The sequence below is a fragment of the Oculina patagonica genome, chromosome 7 (genome assembly GCF_052425735.1).
Source record: "Oculina patagonica isolate OP01 chromosome 7, crgOcupat, whole genome shotgun sequence".
Lineage (NCBI taxonomy): Eukaryota > Metazoa > Cnidaria > Anthozoa > Scleractinia > Oculinidae > Oculina > Oculina patagonica.
The window spans coordinates 11,299,782-11,318,997 of record NC_135764.1 but is presented as its reverse complement, the minus strand read 5'-3'; the positions used below and the strand labels follow the sequence as shown (position 1 = coordinate 11,318,997).

Below are 19,216 nucleotides of genomic sequence, written 5' to 3'. Positions count from 1 at the left end.
TTATACAAAACAAACGGAAACTGTCACCACTAAAATCAAACAAACGACTTTCGAATCGGACCAGACCATCTATATCAATATCTGTTTTAAAAGAAATTATTGATTAATTTATTAACAGAACGGAATGAAACACTTTCAATACAATACAAGGTTGTAAAATCTACAAGGATTGACTTGTATTCCAAATGCCCCTAATGAGTATCATACTTTCTTTTCTTGATTGATAACGGATCGTCTATATTGCTCAGCTTATGTCTTTGTAAATGACCTGTTATCATGATCCATTTAATTTTTATCAGCATTTAGTAATAACTTGTCAATATAAGAACTTGGCAAGACGTCCAACGAAATTAACGGTAAGATTCCATTGTAAAGGACGTCTGCAAATAACTTGTGATATTGCGATGCGTGTGAAAATACGTGATGGAATAACGTTTTCGTTCACAGTTAGCTGTTTGTTTGGACACACCCAAATTCCCTGCCAACCTTTCCGTGATGATATACAAGATTTTAGATGTAAAAATCTGTTAGCTCAGATTACGAACATTGTCATGCGCTGAAATTATGAGTTAAAATAAATTAACTCCGTTGAAGTATGGTAGTGTCATATCAGATACAAAACCACCAGGGACCTCGCGATTTTTGCTCATGCAACCACTTCTTAGTTCAAGGCTAGTTCAATCTGTGGACAAAAATAAATAGATAAAAACGTGCGTGTCGCACGCACGCTTCGAAAAGGACTGAGTGTTTATCTCTGGATTTATCAACTTGTATCGCTATTGATGCAATATTGTACAAAAGTATCGAGATAAGTGCAACGTGACACACTTCTTTATATATATTAGAACCTCTTATTTTCTGTCAATGCTGAAAGTTCTCATCTTCTTCGAAGATTTTAGCCTAAATGTTTTAAAAATGTTCTTATTTTTTCAAAATTTTAAAAACAAAGTGGTATTGCTGTAATTCATTCCTAACCGATATGTACATGCTCACCTCACCAATAAGTGATGACAATGTTGGTTACAGGTCAGGATTGAATAAAGAATTATTCATTTAGTTAGTAACAAATGGGAAAAAATAAAACTCGTTCTTCACCAAATTTTAGCCTTGGGCACGTTCTTAGGACTTTCTTAAATTTTGGCCTTTTCCAGCCTCGACGTTCTTATAAAGAAAGGTTCTTATACTGAGAAAGATCACAGTGCACTGTTTTGATCCCGGGGGGGGGGGGGGGTACTCTATATATTTTTGGGTGGGGGTGTGCCGCTGGGACTCTGAAACCCTTTCCCTATACCAGACCATGTTCAAATGATTTCGAAACCCTTTACTAGGCCAAACACCGAAATTCGCTACCCTATCCACAACTTGCTGTTTTCAAAACTGTGTCACTATTTGTGTTTATAATGGAAAACCATCTGTCAACATTGTTGCCGCGATGATATTTTTAACGTTTAAGAAGGCCTCTTCCTCCTCCGAGTTTGTATTTCTATTCTGGACTTAATTCCTCATACAACTGATTGTATAAGCAAGCGCTGATCTCTATGCTTGTTTCACCATGTTTACCCTTCGCAAGCCAGCCAGTTCGTGCCAAAATACATGGCCGTTTTCAAATCGATGCGGTTTCGCCGTTTCTGACCGTTTACACGACAACGAAACCGTATCGTTTTGATCGATCGGTCGTATCGTTTCGATCGGTGCCGTGTAAACGAAAGGCGTAACCGCATCGCTTTCGATGCGGTTACAAATGAAACCGTGTCCGTGTAAACAGTGCCTCAATCATTACTTCATTGGATTTCACGTGATACTTGCATTTTTAATGTTTAGAATGGTTGTCTTTAAAAACCTTTTACTAATGATACACTTATGTCCAGGATTGAACGCAAGTATTGTTTAATGAGTATTTTATGTTTGACTGTGTTTAATTTGACATTTCCATATTACTTCATATTTGACAAATTTTGGTGGGCTTTGGTGAACTATTATAAGTGAGGACACTTTGTGATGCCTGTCATGAGGAACGTGAATCTTAGTAGCGTTCAATCCTGGACATATCTGAACTTGCAGAGCTATTTCCAGAAATGTTTATGAGCCATACTCGACAGAGAGGGAGCGCTAGATTCTAGTTTGATGTTCCTGCTTCAGTATTTCATTCCCTCGAGCATTTTTACATGTAACTGTGGAAATCACTTTTAAGTAAAACATTAGCAATTCAAATTCCTTCTCCAAGTTGATTTTGTGTTCGAAAAAGTGGCCAACCAAAATTCCTTCCGACTGACGGTTTCTTTTACCGGGCCCTACGATTATATCTTTCATATAAATTTTCGCGTGATAATTTCTGTCACCCCGTGACACCCCGCGTCATTTTTGTCTTAATGTTGTTCGTAGAATATGTTGAGACTTCACTAAGAAAATGACGTGTTTGCCGTTCGTATCTACAACCAAAAATTATTTCTGAACCGCGGAAAGCGGAAAAGATATACGTTTCCCGATTGCTGCGTACGTGCTAACATCGTGTAGCTTACTTTTGATAGATATATCCTGGCATGCTTGATTTAAATAACGTGGCGGTAAAGTCGTGAAATCACCATTCCATACTTCCTTCCCAGTGTTAAATTTATTATATCAGCACCCTTAATATACATATCTCCATCGATTCATTTCTACCACGAATCGCGTATACAACGTAACTACACAGCTGATGCAAAATTTGCGGCGTATTCTACAGTTCCTCTCAATGTATGTCTGCTATTACATGTTGTAGCAAGGCCCTATAATATTCGGCCACTTAATGACTTTAAGGATATTTTGTAATGTTAATGTGCGGAAAAGTACATTGTCGATGATACTTGGTTCTATTGCTTATCGTTAACTGAGGCTTCAATTAAACTGAAATATTATTAATCTGGTCGCTAACAACTAAAACACACTAAATGTTGTCCACAGTCTATAACTGAACAGTTTTACATCGCGGGCTCTCCACAGTTTTTATTCCTTAAAACGTAGTTAATTGCGATATTGCAGGTTCCCTCTCCTGCGGCTTATTACATTTCCCTATATTTCGAAGGATTGGAAGGTCAGAATTAATCTCTGGTGTAGTATTCTTCCATATGTAAAGCTTTTGGATGTTCTACTTCAGTTCCCGCATCATGGAGTTCTTCAAGAATTGTCGATTTCAGTTCTACGGCTTGCTCTCTGGGTGCTTCGCAACATGCCAAATTCAGTCGACAACAGTTGTTCGGCACAGGCTGCGCTGGCTTCCCATGGATAACAGGGCACAAATAAGAACTGACAACAAGTATTCCGAGACTCAAGGCGACAAGTGATGACTTGTTCATCTTCGGTTGGCTCAGTAGACTGCGAATTAAACGACAGTTAACTCGTGCAGTGACTGAAGATCAACAAGCTATGAAAGCTGAACGATCACTACAATGGATTATTCGTCAGTGATATTTGCATTTTTGCTGTTAAGTTTGGTTGCCTTGTGAAACCGTTTACTTGTGATATCCCCTGGAGGTTAGCCAAACTTCACCAGAAATCCTAGCGCCGAACATTGGGGCACAGTCTCCCCGGCGTTTCTGTTGATTAAAAAATTGAGTAAAAACCCGCGAGTAGGAACCTGCCTTTTCTCAAGTTAGCCTATTAAACAAGTTTTTACATAAAGGTTCTTAATAGGCTTTCCTATTTTCTGAAGAAAAAATTGACATTGTTGCTAATCGAATTTTTACTAGTATCCAGCCTTTTTCTTTTATGAAACTTGCATACCATTTTATTTATATTTACGTGATTGTATCTATTACAATATTTTATGATTTTCAACATTGGCATTCACATTGCAATTGAGGTGACAAGGCTCCTAGGTGTCTTCTCGCAAAGACGATCCAGAAAGTCGACTTATCTTATTCCCTAAAAGTAAACATTTTAATCGAAATTAGAAAATAAGAACCTGATTTTAAATTATAGGCTAAAGTGGTTCTTATATAGAGGGTGTCTAACTGGCAAATTTTAGCCTAACAGGTTCTTAAAAATTAGGTTTTTACTTGCAGGTTTTTTCTATTGTGATACATAAATACAATATTGGATTTTTACCATACACACTTAAAAAGAGAAACCTTCCCAGGTAGATTTATCGGTCATAACCGACAAAGTGAGTGATATAAGGAAAACTGAAGACGGTATTTTCCCCTAAAAATTATAAATCACAAAAATTGAGTCGACAACGCAGGTGGACATAAGTTTTTAACTTGCTTCAACTTGAAGTCTCCGTTCCGCCAGGACTTGCGGTCACTTGCGTTGAATTGCAATGACTTGCGTTCACTTTGATCGGGATCAAATTTGCACGTAAATGTGTAACGCAAGTTTTTCACCGTTTGGCCACCCAACGCAAGTCTTGCTGTTTGATTCAAGTAATGAATTGCAGCGCATGCAGTAGCATTGAAATGGATTTTCTGACAATTTGCTTGCCCTTGCAAGTAAACGTGCGAGTCCGTTTGTTTGGCCACCAACGTTAAGTCTGTACGGGATCAGTTGTGGAAAACGCACGGCCGGGGTCCCTGGGTACGGGGTCCCGGGGTGGTCCCGGGGTTTGTGGAAAACGCGGCCGGGTACCGGAGCACCCGCTTGAGTATCTTTCCTTCACGAAATGTTTACATTTAGTTATAAGCTTTTGATACAAAGAAGCACGTTTCACGAAGATCAAGAGTTAGTTGGTGATGCATTTTAATAGACAAATATTAAACTTGTCTTTTTAGCCAGAAAGATATTTTTTTCATTATTTTTTCGGTTTTCCAAACCCCGGACTCCGCGTTCCCCACAGAACTCCGAAGCCCGCGTTTTCAACAGAACCTGGGACCCCGTACCCCAACAGCCCGCATTTTTCACAGACCCCGTGACCTCGGCCCCGCGTTTTCCACTAATCCGCCTGTATAGGTAATTTCAACTTGCTATTACTAGCATCCACTTGCGTTAACGTTTGGTCAGGGCTTTGGGCTCGAAATGGTTGCAAAGATTTATCAGGCATCATTTTACTTTTCTTTGCGATCGTTTGCAAGTATTCCATTGTCAGTTTATAGTTGTCCAAGATATGGTTATCTCTTAACCAAAGTTCGATTCATGCTAACATTAGGAATGGGAACAGGATCAGCTGTTTTTACGTTTTAGCTGTGACAGATAGGAAAGACGTCTTAATATACATTTAGTTATTTTTTCGGGGTTTGGCGTATCAACATGGTGTTGTATTACCTGGTGGTGAAAACGGGATGTTAGCATGCAAGACGTACTGAGTTTAATCCTGATTGGTGACATACATTTTTTGAACAAATCTTAATGATAGTGAATTTTTTTTTTCGCTAAAATGGCATAAACTGTTTACGAAAAGGAAACGTGAATCAGAACAGCATCTGATTCTAACTTTCTTTTGTACTTAAAACTTTAACATATCGGTAATCATTTTTAAGTAAAACATTAGCAATTTAAATTCGTTGATTCATTTTGTGTTTGAAAAAGTGGCCAACCAAAATTGATTCCGACTGACGGTTTCTTTTACCGGGCCCTACGATTATATCTTTCATATATATTTTCGCGTGATAATTTCTGTCGCCCCGGTTTTGAGCGCCATTTTTGTCTTAATGTTGTTCGTAGAATATCTTGAGACTTCACTAAGAAAACGACGTGTTTGCCGTTCGTATCTACAACCAAAAATTATTTCTGAACCGTGGAAAGCGCAAAAGATATACCTTTCCCGATTGCTGCTACTTGCTAACATCGTGTAGCTTACTTTTGATAGATATATCCTGGCATGTTTGATTGAAGATGGTACCGGAGGCTAATTTCAACATTTTTAGCACAAATTTACATGCATAAAATCTGTAAAAATAATTGTTCAATCGGGATCAAATTTTCACAGGTGAATCTTTTATTAATTTTGTGCTGATTCTCTCAAAAATAGTTTTTTTCAAAAAGAATGAAAATAATTTCTGTAATATGATCTTTTATGGGTGTGGTCGAAACCTTCACATTTTACTTTTTTCGATATAACTCAAAGAGAATTGCTTGGACTTCGATAAGCTTTGGTAAATTTATATGTATCGCTTTAAGCAAGAATTATGTGAGAGTACGTCAAAGAATAAGAAATAGAATAAAAGATATGTCAAGAAATATGATTTCGCACCTTTCAAAAATGTGTCATCCTGCCACGGGCCTTATATTTGTAGACATTTGACGTACTCCCACATTAAAGTTCGTTCACGTATATATTCGATCTCTGCAAAGTTTCTTGTCTTTCCAGTAAAACTACAAAAAGTAATATAATTTCACAAACTACCACCTTTCAAACAACGTGGCGGTAAAGTCGTGAAATCACCATTTCATACTTCCTTCCCAGTGTTAAATTTATTATATCGGCACCCTTAATATACATATCTCCATCGATTCATTTCTACCACAAATCGCGTATACAACGTAACTACACAGCTGATGCAAAATTCGCGGCGTATTCTACAGTTCCTTGCAATGTATCTCTGCTATTACATGTTGTAGCAAGGCACTATTATATTCGGCCACTTAATGACTTTAAGGATATTTTGTAATGTTAATGTGCGGAAAAGTACATTGTCGATACTTGGTTCTATTTCCATTAAATTTTTGCCAAATTTTATTAATTTTCCAGCGTGACAGAAAACCACCTAGCTTATCGTTAACTGATACTTCAATTAAACTGAAATATTATTAATCTGGTCGCTAACAACTAATCAAACACACTAAATGTTGTCCCCAGTCTTAACAGTTTTACATCGCGTGCTCTCCGCAGTTTTTATTCCTTAAAAAGTAGTTAATTGCGATATTGCAGGTTCCCTCTCCTGCGGCTTATTACTGACATTTCCGTATATTTTGAAGGATTGGAAGGTCAGAATTAATCTCTGGTGTAGTATTCTTCCATAGGTAGAGCTTTTGGATGTTCTACTTCAGTTCCCGCATCATGGAGTTCTTCAAGAATTGTCGATTTCAGTTCTTCGGCTTGATCTCGGCGTGCATGACAACAGTAGCACGAACCGCAAATGTGCAGGCACGGGCAACCCTTCGGCACAGGCTGAGCTGGCTTTCCATTGATAAGAGGGCACAAATAAGAACTGACAACAAGTAACCCAAGACTCAAGGCGACAAATGATGACTTGTTCATCTTCGGTTGGCTAGAATGCGAAATAAACGTCAGTAATCAACAAACTATGAAAGCTGAACGATGATCACTACAGAACAATTAAACTCAAGTTCGACGTTTCTATCGGCTGATATAATTAGTTCTCTAAATTGATAATACATTTCCCCCTCACTTATAATTTACTTTGTTGCCGTTGTTGTTTTAACATTTAAAGTGTGTTGAACGCCAGAACACCCCTCTCACTGAATGCAAAAGTGCAAAAAAGATGTCGTCATTTAAAGCTAAATTGTTGAATACCGGAGTTCCTAAAAGAGGGCGGGGTGTACACCTGAAACTTAAAGGCACGAGACGCAAAAGTTTTCGCTCAGCCTTAACACGACATACAAAACTTTTAAATCTGAAGTAAAAAACAGTTTCTGAATAGAATACGAATTCGAAGCGCTCGAAAAGAAGGCATTTTGAAACATTTAACACGTTTGCTTTTCAGAAGATTGCAAAAATATGAGTTTCCATCTATTATTAGTCCGTTACATAACGAGTGGTTCCGAACGGTAAGTGCAAAGTCCTCGAGCTTCAGTAATTTGAAGCAACAAAACTAAATGCTTATAGCTGTTAGCAACTCCAATATTTTAAATGACTGATAAATAATTAAGTAAAGTAATTGCGGGAAACATTCATAAAAATTGTGAACACAATCGTGCGGCTGGATTACATTAAAATATGATTTTGTGACTTCGAAATGATTATGAGCACATATCAGAGAAAATGCACATCAAAAATAATAAAGCTTGTTGATCTCTAAAATGAAGTCAGTACACCCTGTAAGCAGAGCCTCTCTTAAGTCAGTATCGCACAATTAACAAAACCAAAGTTACTACTTAAACAGGGTAGCCTGATAACGAGAATTCAGTATTGTAGCATCTCAAGAATTGTCCGATGGAAAAAAACACTGAGTAGATAAAACACGACATCGAAGGAGTCAAAGCTGCACACAACGAACGTCTTCAATGCTTTTAAGCCATCACTGGTTTCTTTCTCGTCAGTCGAGTCTTCTTTATAATCATTCCTTGCGATTTAGAACTCTTTGAAATTGTGATTGCATGTAAAAACGGAAAATTATCGTCTTGAAAATTTAGAAGTTGGACCGCATCATCCGCCATGTTTGTTGTGATCACATGATCGGAGGACTACGACAAAAAAATCCCTTCTACTACCCCGCCAGACACAATAGAGAACCAAGAGACCTTTGGGGATTGGTAAAAGGAATACTTGCCTCAGTCTTTAGTCCTCAAAAGGATAATTGCCTTACCTACCCCTCGAAAGAGTTTACGCGCTACCTTAACACCCCTATACGTGGTCTAACAAAGAATTTAAAGAATTTTTTTCTCTTTTGCTTCAAGTAGATCGTCATATTGTGAACGATCTGCTTTCAGTGTCAGTTTCTGTTTTAGTAGAAAGAAACAAATTTGAAAAACTACTTAGCCTCTAATCTATCTTACCTGACTTTGTGTGGTAAACACTCAGCTTGAGCTAAAATGGCGTGGGATATACTGAAAATGTGTTCTTTGTATTAAATGGTTGTTGATTACATCGTGGTTCTTTTTAAAACGCAACGATAATATTTATGCTAATATTTGTTGACATCGTTGACAACCGCCCTCCCGCGGACCTCCCGCGCTCAAGGCGTAAAATTTCCATGTTTTAAACAAGAAATGACAAAATAGAAGAAAATTATTTTGTTTTCACCGAATAAAAGTATTGATGTAAAATCGTTACACTTAGTTTACGTCTGTGCTATTCAATTGTGTAAAAAAATTCTGTATTGTCCTGTTTCCTAACCAGCGGTCCAATAAAAACAGTTCAAAACCAATAAAATGCGACGGTCTAATTTCTAATTCAAAGCTCTTAACCTGAAAACCTCTTTTAATGATCCTTTCTCAGAGCCACGAGGTGCTAGATGTTGGTAAATCCTTTGTGAAGCCCTAAAATAGTACTCTTCTATGGTTGAAGACCATTTAAGTGGCAGTCTCTGTAAAAATGGTCCATCGCTTTTCGAGTCGTTAAAAAGTTTTCACTCAAACTTTGAACCTGGTGAACCATCCTAGGTTATGAGTGAATGCAACGACTTTTAATTAATAGTTTTTTGGGAATATGTTAAAATATATCCTTTAGAGCTCGCGAGAGTCCATGCTGCAAAAGGCTTAATTTTGAGGGTGACCAGAACGAAAAATTGCATAAGCTGACGAGCTTGCCACTCAAAGACCACCAAACGTATTATATCTAATTTAAGTGATCCTTCAACGGTTGGAATCGTATGTTAATTTTGATATGTTTTGATTTATAGGTTCGTAAAAATTTAAATATTTGCAATCGTTAGATCGCTTTTTGTAGACAAGCAAAAGTATCCTGTCTTAGCTGGCCTATATTTCTGAAGTACTGACCGGGGCCATTCTAAATTCCGACTGAATCCTACTTAACAGATGTTAAGGAACATAGAAATATAAAAATACCTTGCGCTTTTTATCTTTCTTTGCCAGAGCGAATTCGAACTTTTTGTGCTTCTGCGAATTTTAAACAGGCCGCAAAAAAGATTGTTAAGCAAACTTCGACTGTTTTTGGGAGACTTCACAATTCTAAGTGGACAACGCAAGACTGGCGACACAAATAAAACTTGTAAAACGTTTAAGGTGGCTTAACTTGAAGATTTCTTGAGTGTCGATCTTTGTGTGATTTGAAAGTAAACTATGCATATTGCGTTGTCTCTCTATAAGCTTGGTTCGGTTTTAGAAACTTTGCAAATTATTTCGATCTCGATGTTTTCTACTGACGAGTTTACAAAGGTAACAATGATGTGCTATTCACAGTAGGTGTCGTAAGCGTTTAAAGTGGAAAAACTAAACGATTTATTCCGTTTTAACTGGTCTAACGGGACGCCGTCATGTATCCTTTGAAATTGAAAATTTATGGCCTTTGTAAATTCAATAGCGTTCAGTTGCCTATCTATTACTCAGTTTGCAACTGAAGTTTAACAAACAGTTTATGAAACGGTTTGGTAGACCGTGAGATCGATAACATTTTATTTTACTAATAACGTTCTCCAGAAAGTTCCGTTATATATTAATTGCAAGCGTAATTTTAAAATGTTAGATTTAAATTAAATACAGCCATCAAAAATACTTTTCGAAGAAAACGACGACGCTGATTCAAAGCTATTGAGCGTTTGCAATATGCTGAAAATCCGACATGTCTATTTTTTGTTGATGACGTTTCGAGTTTGGTGATCGGTGTTTGGTGACTCCTGCTTTCTAGCCAGGGAATAATTATTGGTAAACACATTTACCTCCTCAGCAACAACGTTTGCTGTAACAAGAATGCTGGACTTTTTCGAGCCGAACGTAGCCAAAATACTCCAAACTTGGAACAAGTGTAGCAGGACAGATTAAGTAAGATGAAAGAGCCAAAGGTCTTCGGTCAACAGCGTTTAATTCTGGGTTGTTCTTCTGCTACAAGTTCTCACTTTAGCGTATTTGAGAGTGTCCAGAGTCATTCGTCGTGTGTTGTTTCTTATTACATCTCTGGTTATGACTCTGATTGTTACTGATTATGAATCCTCGAGAGCTACAAGGCAGCTCTATTTAAAGGAAAATACTAAAATAAATTACTTTTCACAAGTTTCCGTGCTATTCATATGCGAAAGTAAGGTGTTTTCAGATGTTCCAACTTCCGAGAACAAAGAAAACCGAAATGATGTAATGTTTTCTTTGTTTGTGAAAATTTTTGCATAGTAAGAAATGTCCTAGGAACTAAAACTCCTTACTGAAAAACAATCGGCTAGATCGAAAGCTAGTAACTCAACGAAGTTAGTGTTGTTAAAATATTTCAGTTTACTAACGAAAATCTATATGAAATTCAGCAAAAAGCAAATCACCTGTGAACAAGAAAACTCGAAGGTGTAAACTCTTGCGAGCGAATTTAGTTTTTAATGAGAACTGCAGAACTTATCAATATGCGAGGTTGAGCTGTAAAAGTGCGAACGATTCCGCAACTTAATCAAATAGTTCGTTTCGGCAAAATTAGTTATCGCAGCTAAAAACACCTCTTGCGGAAAGCAATAAGTTTTACAATAAGCTACAATAAAAGGCAGATTTTAAGCTTGATAAATATCTTTTCTAAAGTATTCGTGTTTCCTAAGTCTTAAAGTTTACAATAGTGGTTAACCGAAAATTATTTCTAAAGTTAAAGATGAAGTAAAAGGTCGAAACAAGGATTCCTTTTAACAAGCTAAATATGAGCAACCATTCAGTGGCTACGGAAAAGTAGATAAAGCTGAAGGATAATCTTATTAAAAGCAATCCGCGACGTGAGTTCTCACCTAGTTGAAACGCGAGTTCACACTTAACTCATAAATGAAATCCTTGCCTTCCGCAGATGAGTAGATATAATTAGAATTCTGCGAAACTAACCTAAGAGATATAATTTGAACGCTCTAGCACGTACTAAGAAATATATTTTTAAAATAATCCCAAACTATGCTCCTACATATTATTCCCCTTTTTAAGTAAGTCGCCTCCCGGCGACTAGAATAATCAAAAACATACGATTACGTCTTAACTACCACATAGTGAAATAATAAATAAATGATAATAAATACAATAATTTAGTTTAAGGTAGTTAACTAGATACAAGTTAAGTTTTACAAAGTTCAGCTGGAAGGTTCTTGTTCACTTGAAAGTCCATGAGATTCTTCATTATGGCTCCAATGATGATTTAGATGCACACCTCAAAATTAGTGGTTGGTCGCTCTCGTTCAGGCAGGCAGGCAGGCACTGTTATCGCACTTCAATGTTGACGTGCTTGTTTTACGTGAAGAAATTGCTGATTGAGAAAGCCTCTCATCGCTGGTTTTGCTCCAAAGTGCTTCTTAGTATTCATTGGAGAAGCTTCTTTTTTTTCAAATCAATAATGTTACAACCAAGATCGCTATTTGAGACAAAATGTGCGTCAAAAGGCTAGGAATGTAGAGCCTCAGCATCGCATGCGGTTTTTCCAGTCTTGATTTGTGACTTAGTTTGTGCGTATGTGCCAATGATTTCCACTTTGCCCCTGGATAATGAGCTGAATTCAATTCACTAAGTGTTCCACTGTGTGGTATAGGTCCGAAACGTGTGCTTCGAGTATAAGTCTTGCGCCTTGCACTTGTTAGCTTGAAAGGGTGTGAGTATACTTGGCTAACATCCGTGGCGGTAAAGTGAGTTTAATATCAAGGTTATGAGAAAATCAAGCCAGTTGAAAGTTTAGAACTAGCTAAACTGAAGGTAACTACTTTCACTAAATAATTATAAAATATGAAAAATTATATTGGAAAATGTCATCATGATTATCATGCATCATAAGAATGCTAATTCATATTATCATGATGCTTATCCTTATGCTCTGTCTCAACCAGCTCGGGTCACAATGCAAGCATGAAGAGTTTCCGAGAGTGCATCTCTTGCCTTCCTAATTTCTTTCGAGTAAGAGAACACCCTGGAGTCAATCAAACAAGTCTTTTAGCCCAAACTGAGAAGTCAGTTGAATAAAATTTATCAGGCGGTTTTCGTTTTCTGGGTATCTTGAATTCGTAAGGTGGTGGAAACACTTTCATGAATTTTAACATGAAGAAAATAAAGAAATGAATGAATTTCAAGGAATTTAGGTATAACGACGTTAATCCATTTACATCGTGAGAGAAAACATCTTTGGCACCAATTTGCTTAATACTAAGATTACTGTTGCATTCGGTAACAAATTCATTTTTACCTGTGTCAGCTGTCTCTAGTGATATTTGTCGACAATAAACTTCATGGTCTTCATATAATATTTGGCTCGTTTCGTAAATCTGAACTTGCAGAGGGTGTACCACTGCGAAATCTAATGTCTGTTCTTCAATCTGTAGGTAATCTTCATGGCTCTCTTTTAAGTTAGCTTCGACTTCATCATGATCTGTTGAATCTTCTGAAAAATTTTCCTTTGATATCTCTATTTTATTTTTTTCATTATTCTCTAGAAACCAGATTTCCTTTTGTTCATCGTCTATAAGCTTAAATGTGTCTGAGTTTTCTGATTTAATCTTTTCCACAATTTCAACTTTATGATAAAAGGAGCCGTTTACGCCATTCATTTGTTCATTGTTTCTTATATTCGCCTCTATATTATTGTCTGTAATCGTATTAGAATAAGCTTGTCTTTCTCTGTCTATAACCGAAATGTTTTTCTCTTTCTCGATGTAAGCATCAGTTATTTCCTCTGCTATATCTTGTATTTGGCCTTCATTTGTGTTCTCAACTGCGCCTTCATTATCCAAATTGGTTTGGCTATGTTGCTGTTGTTCATCTTTATCAGAACCATCATTTAGCTTAGAAACTCTAATATCTTTGTTAGCGTCATCAGAATTGATAATCATTTCTGTTCTATCTAGGCCAGAACTTTCGATAAGGGAACTCTGAGTTCCGTTATTAAAGTCAACGATCTTTTGTTCAGTTTCACTTGACAAATTTGTAGCTGAATTGTCTAGTTTTGTATGATTGGACAACATCTGCCGAGTTGGCGGTATTTCCACGTTTACCCTTTCCTTACGCCTGTGCCGCTCTACTGGATGCGAGCGCCTTGTGTTTGTGTTTGTGTAGTATTGCCTGTTTTGAGATGGTCTAGTTCTGGAATCGCTACTTTGCTCGTCATATTGACGTTTCCAACAAGCAGAAGAAACATGACCTTGTTTCCCACAATAATTGCAAATCGGCCTGTCATTAAAGGATTTTATGTTTCTGTAGTTTTGACCACTCTCTTCACGCATATTTTGTATCTCCTGAGCAATTATTTGACGAAACTCTTCCCTGCCAAGGGGTTTATCATTCTGAAAAATAGGTCCTCTTTTATCATTTCTTTCATTGTAAGGTGTTGGATCATAAACTGTTACTTCTGATTGTTTACGTGTAACATTTTGCCGTAATTGTGCGATTGCCCTAAGAATTTCAATTGTACTTTCTACTGGCCTTTCTTCGGGCAGCGCCTCTTTTAATCTGGCGAGTGATTCTGCCTCTGAAAAGGTTTTTGGTTGCTGTAGAAAGACATATTTTTTTAATTCTGGTCGCAGGCCGTTCACAAAATAAAGCTTCATACTCCGATCATTTAATATATCCAAACGTAGACAGAGCTTTCTGATCTCACATGCAAACTGCGCTACAGTTTCGCTCGGTAACTGTTTCCTATCTGAAAGCTTCTGCTCTAACAGCAAAATATCTGCCTCTGTATGGAAATGTTCAACGAGCGCTTTGCAAAGTTGTTCGAAAGTCATTGTGGCTAAGTCGGGAGTTGAATCTCTCCAAACTTTCGCATTTCCTATTAACAATAACGGTAACAGCTCGGCTTTCTGTGCGTCGGAATACTGATAAAATTTTGTTACCCCATTAAACTGCCACAAAAATTGTTTGACATCTTCGTCCGAGTCACCGGAAAAATAAGGTATCGGGATACCATCTAATTCGAACTCTTCGTAACTCACGGCCATGCTTTCCGAATCTAACAATTCTTAGCCGAAATGTTCCTTGACTACTTAACAGCTTTCGTAAGCGATTTCGGATTTTTGTTTGAAAAACAGTTTGGTACTCGAAAGAAAAGACGAAAATAGAAAAGAAATAAAGATAACTAAACAGGCATGCAGGCGTTGAAAAGAGCATTGAAACAACATCATATGAAACTTCGTAGGCATTCTGTTATTAATTAATCTCGCTAAACGCACGCATGACTCGAACATTTGGCAGAAAAGGTAGTACTACTTAACGAAACAAAATCTATACTGTCTTATTTTTTCTATTTTTTTTAAGTTTTTTTTCTGGCTTGAATTTTCTATACCATGATTACACAGTTCAGTTTTGTACTCACAGCATCCTGCAGTTTCCTTTCGGGAAAGGTACTAACCATCTTTTAGTGTTGTACGATTTTCTTGACGTGGATCTGCTGATGTGCTTGTAGTCGAGAGGAGGATTGCTCGTTGTGGGAGGTACCAGAGGTCGTCTACCCGGATTCTCCACCAGATCTGTAGCAGGACAGATTAAGTAAGATGAAAGAGCCAAAGGTCTTCGGTCAACAGCGTTTAATTCTGGGTTGTTCTTCTGCTACAAGTTCTCACTTTAGCGTATTTGAGAGTGTCCAGAGTCATTCGTCGTGTGTTGTTTCTTATTACATCTCTGGTTATGACTCTGATTGTTACTGATTATGAATCCTCGAGAGCTACAAGGCAGCTCTATTTAAAGGAAAATACTAAAATAAATTACTTTTCACAAGTTTCCGTGCTATTCATATGCGAAAGTAAGGTGTTTTCAGATGTTCCAACTTCCGAGAACAAAGAAAACCGAAATGATGTAATGTTTTCTTTGTTTGTGAAAATTTTTGCATAGTAAGAAATATCCTAGGAACTAAAACTCCTTACTGAAAAACAATCGGCTAGATCGAAAGCTAGTAACTCAACGAAGTTAGTGTTGTTAAAATATTTCAGTTTACTAACGAAAATCTATATGAAATTCAGCAAAAAGCAAATCACCTGTGAACAAGAAAACTCGAAGGTGTAAACTCTTGCGAGCGAATTTAGTTTTTAATGAGAACTGCAGAACTTATCAATATGCGAGGTTGAGCTGTAAAAGTGCGAACGATTCCGCAACTTAATCAAATAGTTCGTTTCGGCAAAATTAGTTATCGCAGCTAAAAACACCTCTTGCGGAAAGCAATAAGTTTTACAATAAGCTACAATAAAAGGCAGATTTTAAGCTTGATAAATATCTTTTCTAAAGTATTCGTGTTTCCTAAGTCTTAAAGTTTACAATAGTGGTTAACCGAAAATTATTTCTAAAGTTAAAGATGAAGTAAAAGGTCGAAACAAGGATTCCTTTTAACAAGCTAAATATGAGCAACCATTCAGTGGCTACGGAAAAGTAGATAAAGCTGAAGGATAATCTTAAAGCAATCCGCGACGTGAGTTCTCACCTAGTTGAAACGCGAGTTCACACTTAACTCATAAATGAAATCCTTGCCTTCCGCAGATGAGTAGATATAATAAGAATTCTGCGAAACTAACCTAAGAGATATAATTTGAACGCTCTAGCACGTACTAAGAAATATATTTTTAAAATAATCCCAAACTATGCTCCTACACAAGAACAAAATATTGCTGGTTTTCACTGTCACGCAATCAATTGCGTTTCGCCATTGAATTGTAATAGTGAATTGTAATTATATCATATTTATTAATTAACTTTATTATTATTTTTTTTTTCATTATAATTTTTTTTTTCTCTTTTTTTCCTATTCCTAAATTGTATGTAACTTTACTGTGTAATTAATGTTCTTTTTTGTAATTGCAATAAAAAAAAAAAGGAAAAAAAAAAAATAAAAACTGTCACGCAATCAAAAAATAAATTCGAAAACATTCAACTACAGAAGCTATGAATTTCAAATATTATAGATGATAAATAGATAAACAATTTCTCCAAGTTTCGGGTCTGTGCGGTGTACCGTTCGCGAGTTATTTTCCGAACCTTTCCACGCAAATTTATAAAGCTTAGTATGGAGCCATCTGGAACTCAATTCTGTTTACAACAGCGGCCATCCTTGCCTTAAGAGCTAGTACACTTTCACATAAACGCCACTTATTACATCTGAAATTTTCATTCTGCACAAAATGAAAAGGAAAGGCCTTTTTTCAAACAAAACAGCTTTGTCACGGCACTCAGCTTGATGTCATATACGACGGAGAACTCAAATATTCAAAATGCTCTGTTTTAAAAACGAATGACACTATCGATCTGGAAATTTGCAAAAATATATATTTTTAGTTTATCTTTCGCCTAATGACAACGAAAATTTAGCAGGCCTAGTGAATTTTGATTTCAGAATTTTATGACGTAACATAAAAACCAAGAATTCGAATAAAAGCTGATTAAATGCGAATTTTTCAAAGGAAGAGCTAGTAGATAATTGTTGCGCCAAAAAACTGGCTGCTGTAGCGGTACCAAGCCGTTCACGTCTTGAACAATCTCACCAAATTAAGGGAAGGAGGGCCTTTATAACAGGATGATAAGAAAATACTAACCAGAGACATTTTATTTTTAATTCCCAAACATTTGAAATAGCGAGTATGAATTTGCATTTACATTAATGATATGAGAACAACAGAAATATCTTGTTCGCGCATAAAGAATGTGAAGACTAGATAGATCAGGTCGCAGACCTGAATTTGATAACATTTTATTTTTTAAAGAGCAACGTTTTGTATCATGTTCTGTTGTATTGTTTCCTTCATATTGAAATTTTGAAATTATTGCCAATCTGACCATCGCAGGGTATAACTTCCGCAGAACAATTTTCAAACAGATTCATTAATTTCCGCAAAAGTGTAGTCACTCTAAATTCGAAGACTAGGCTTAGCTGCGCGGTCTCCCACGGATTATCATCCTGTCGTGTAATTTGTATGCGCCAAGAAATATGCACCTCTGCATTTAACTTATAGCATGCTAGTTTCGCCAGGAATTGATAGATTTAAAGTTAAACCATGATCTGCGCTGTGTGAGTTTAATATGCCTTAATTTAATACTAAGATAAAACTTACCTTTAATGTTGGTTGATCGCACACTGATAGATCTAGTATCTTGATTCTTACGAATATGAATAACTTGAGGAGCGTTTGCATTGAAATGGTCACTTTTGATTGACGGCCCGCTTATAACCTACGAGCCAATCAAACTTGCCTAATGTTTGTTGACGGCGTTTCGGGTTTGGTGATTGGTTGTAATGAAATTGCATGTGACTTGTGCGTTTTTAGCCAGGGGATATAATGGGAAAACACTTTCACCTCCTCAGCAACGACAATTGCTTTCACAAGAATGCCAAGGTTTGAAATGGACATATATATTATCATTAATATTTATTTAGTTGGAATCAGGAAAACAGTCATCAATTGATTTTACTTACATTCTACCAAGAGACCTGGTAACTTTTATATTCTTTGCAGCTCAATCGTGTTTAAGATGTATCTATTGTCATGTTATCCTTCCATATCAAGTCACTGGCAACTTATCTTACAATATCACTCATCGAGAAACGTCAAGAATAAAGGACAGATCCTGTGCATTATTGCTGGATTTGCCGAACGTAGCCACAATACTACCAAACTTGAAACAAGAACAAAATATTCGAATGAAAGCAGATTGTGTGCGACTTTTTCCAAGGAAAAGCTAGATAATTGTTGCGCCAAAAATCTGGCTTCTGTAGCTGTACCAAGCCGTTTACGTCTCGTACAATTGCACCAAATTAAAGGAAAGAGGGCCTTTATCACAAGATGATAAGAAGATACTAGCCGCAGACCTTTTATTTTCAATCTCCACACATTTAAAATAGCGAGTATGAAACTGCATCTACATTAATAATATGAGAACAACATAAATATCTTGTTCACGTGTAAAGAATGCAAATTTCCTCCCAATCAATTGTGAAGTGTCGCCTGATATTTTTCAAGCTGATAAGGTCGTTGAAGTCTCTGTAAAACGGTTCATCTCATTTCATTTTCCCAATGAACTATCTTAGGTTAAAAGTAAATGCAACGCCTTTATCAGCTTTTGGAAAAACGTTAAAAAATACGTTTTAAATAAAGCTTGCAACATTCAATGCTGCAAAAGGCATTATTTTGAGTGTGGTCAGAACGAGAAATTTAATACGTTGACAAGCTTGGCGCTCAAAAACCACCAAAATCAAGAAAATATATTATTATTATTATTATTATTATTATTATTATTATTATTATTATTATAATTATTATTATTATAATTATTATTATTATTATTATTATTATTATTATTCCTAAGTTAAGTGATCCTTCAAAGGTTTGAAACGCAAGTTAATTTTCATATGTTTTGATTTATAGGTTAGTGAAAATTCAAATATTAGCATCCGTTAGATCGCTTTACCCTGTCTTCGCTGACCTTTATTTCTCAAGTACAGACCGGGCGGGCCATTCTAAAATTACGACTGAATCTTACT

General features: G+C 36.5%; 1 protein-coding gene across 3 annotated transcripts in view; it reads right to left on the bottom strand.

Annotated features, from left to right (window-relative positions):
- Positions 1 to 18,447, bottom strand: part of LOC144660748 (uncharacterized) — a 44,436-nt gene extending 25,989 nt beyond the window's left edge. Inside the window, exons 1-3 of one of the 3 annotated variants that reach the window (XR_013572137.1) lie at positions 18,345 to 18,447; positions 8,650 to 10,557; positions 6,687 to 7,181 (exon numbers count right to left, since the gene is read on the bottom strand). Coding sequence is in view for 1 of the 3 variants with exons in the window: in XM_078521487.1 (XP_078377613.1) it covers positions 17,790 to 17,870 (81 nt within the window). In the remaining 2 variants the exon portion in view is untranslated. Of the gene's footprint in view, positions 1 to 6,686; positions 7,182 to 8,649; positions 10,558 to 17,789 lie in introns of those variants that run through there. The other 2 variants (XR_013572138.1, XM_078521487.1) reach the window with 2 other exon arrangements.
- Between the last annotated feature and the right edge of the window lie 769 nt (positions 18,448 to 19,216).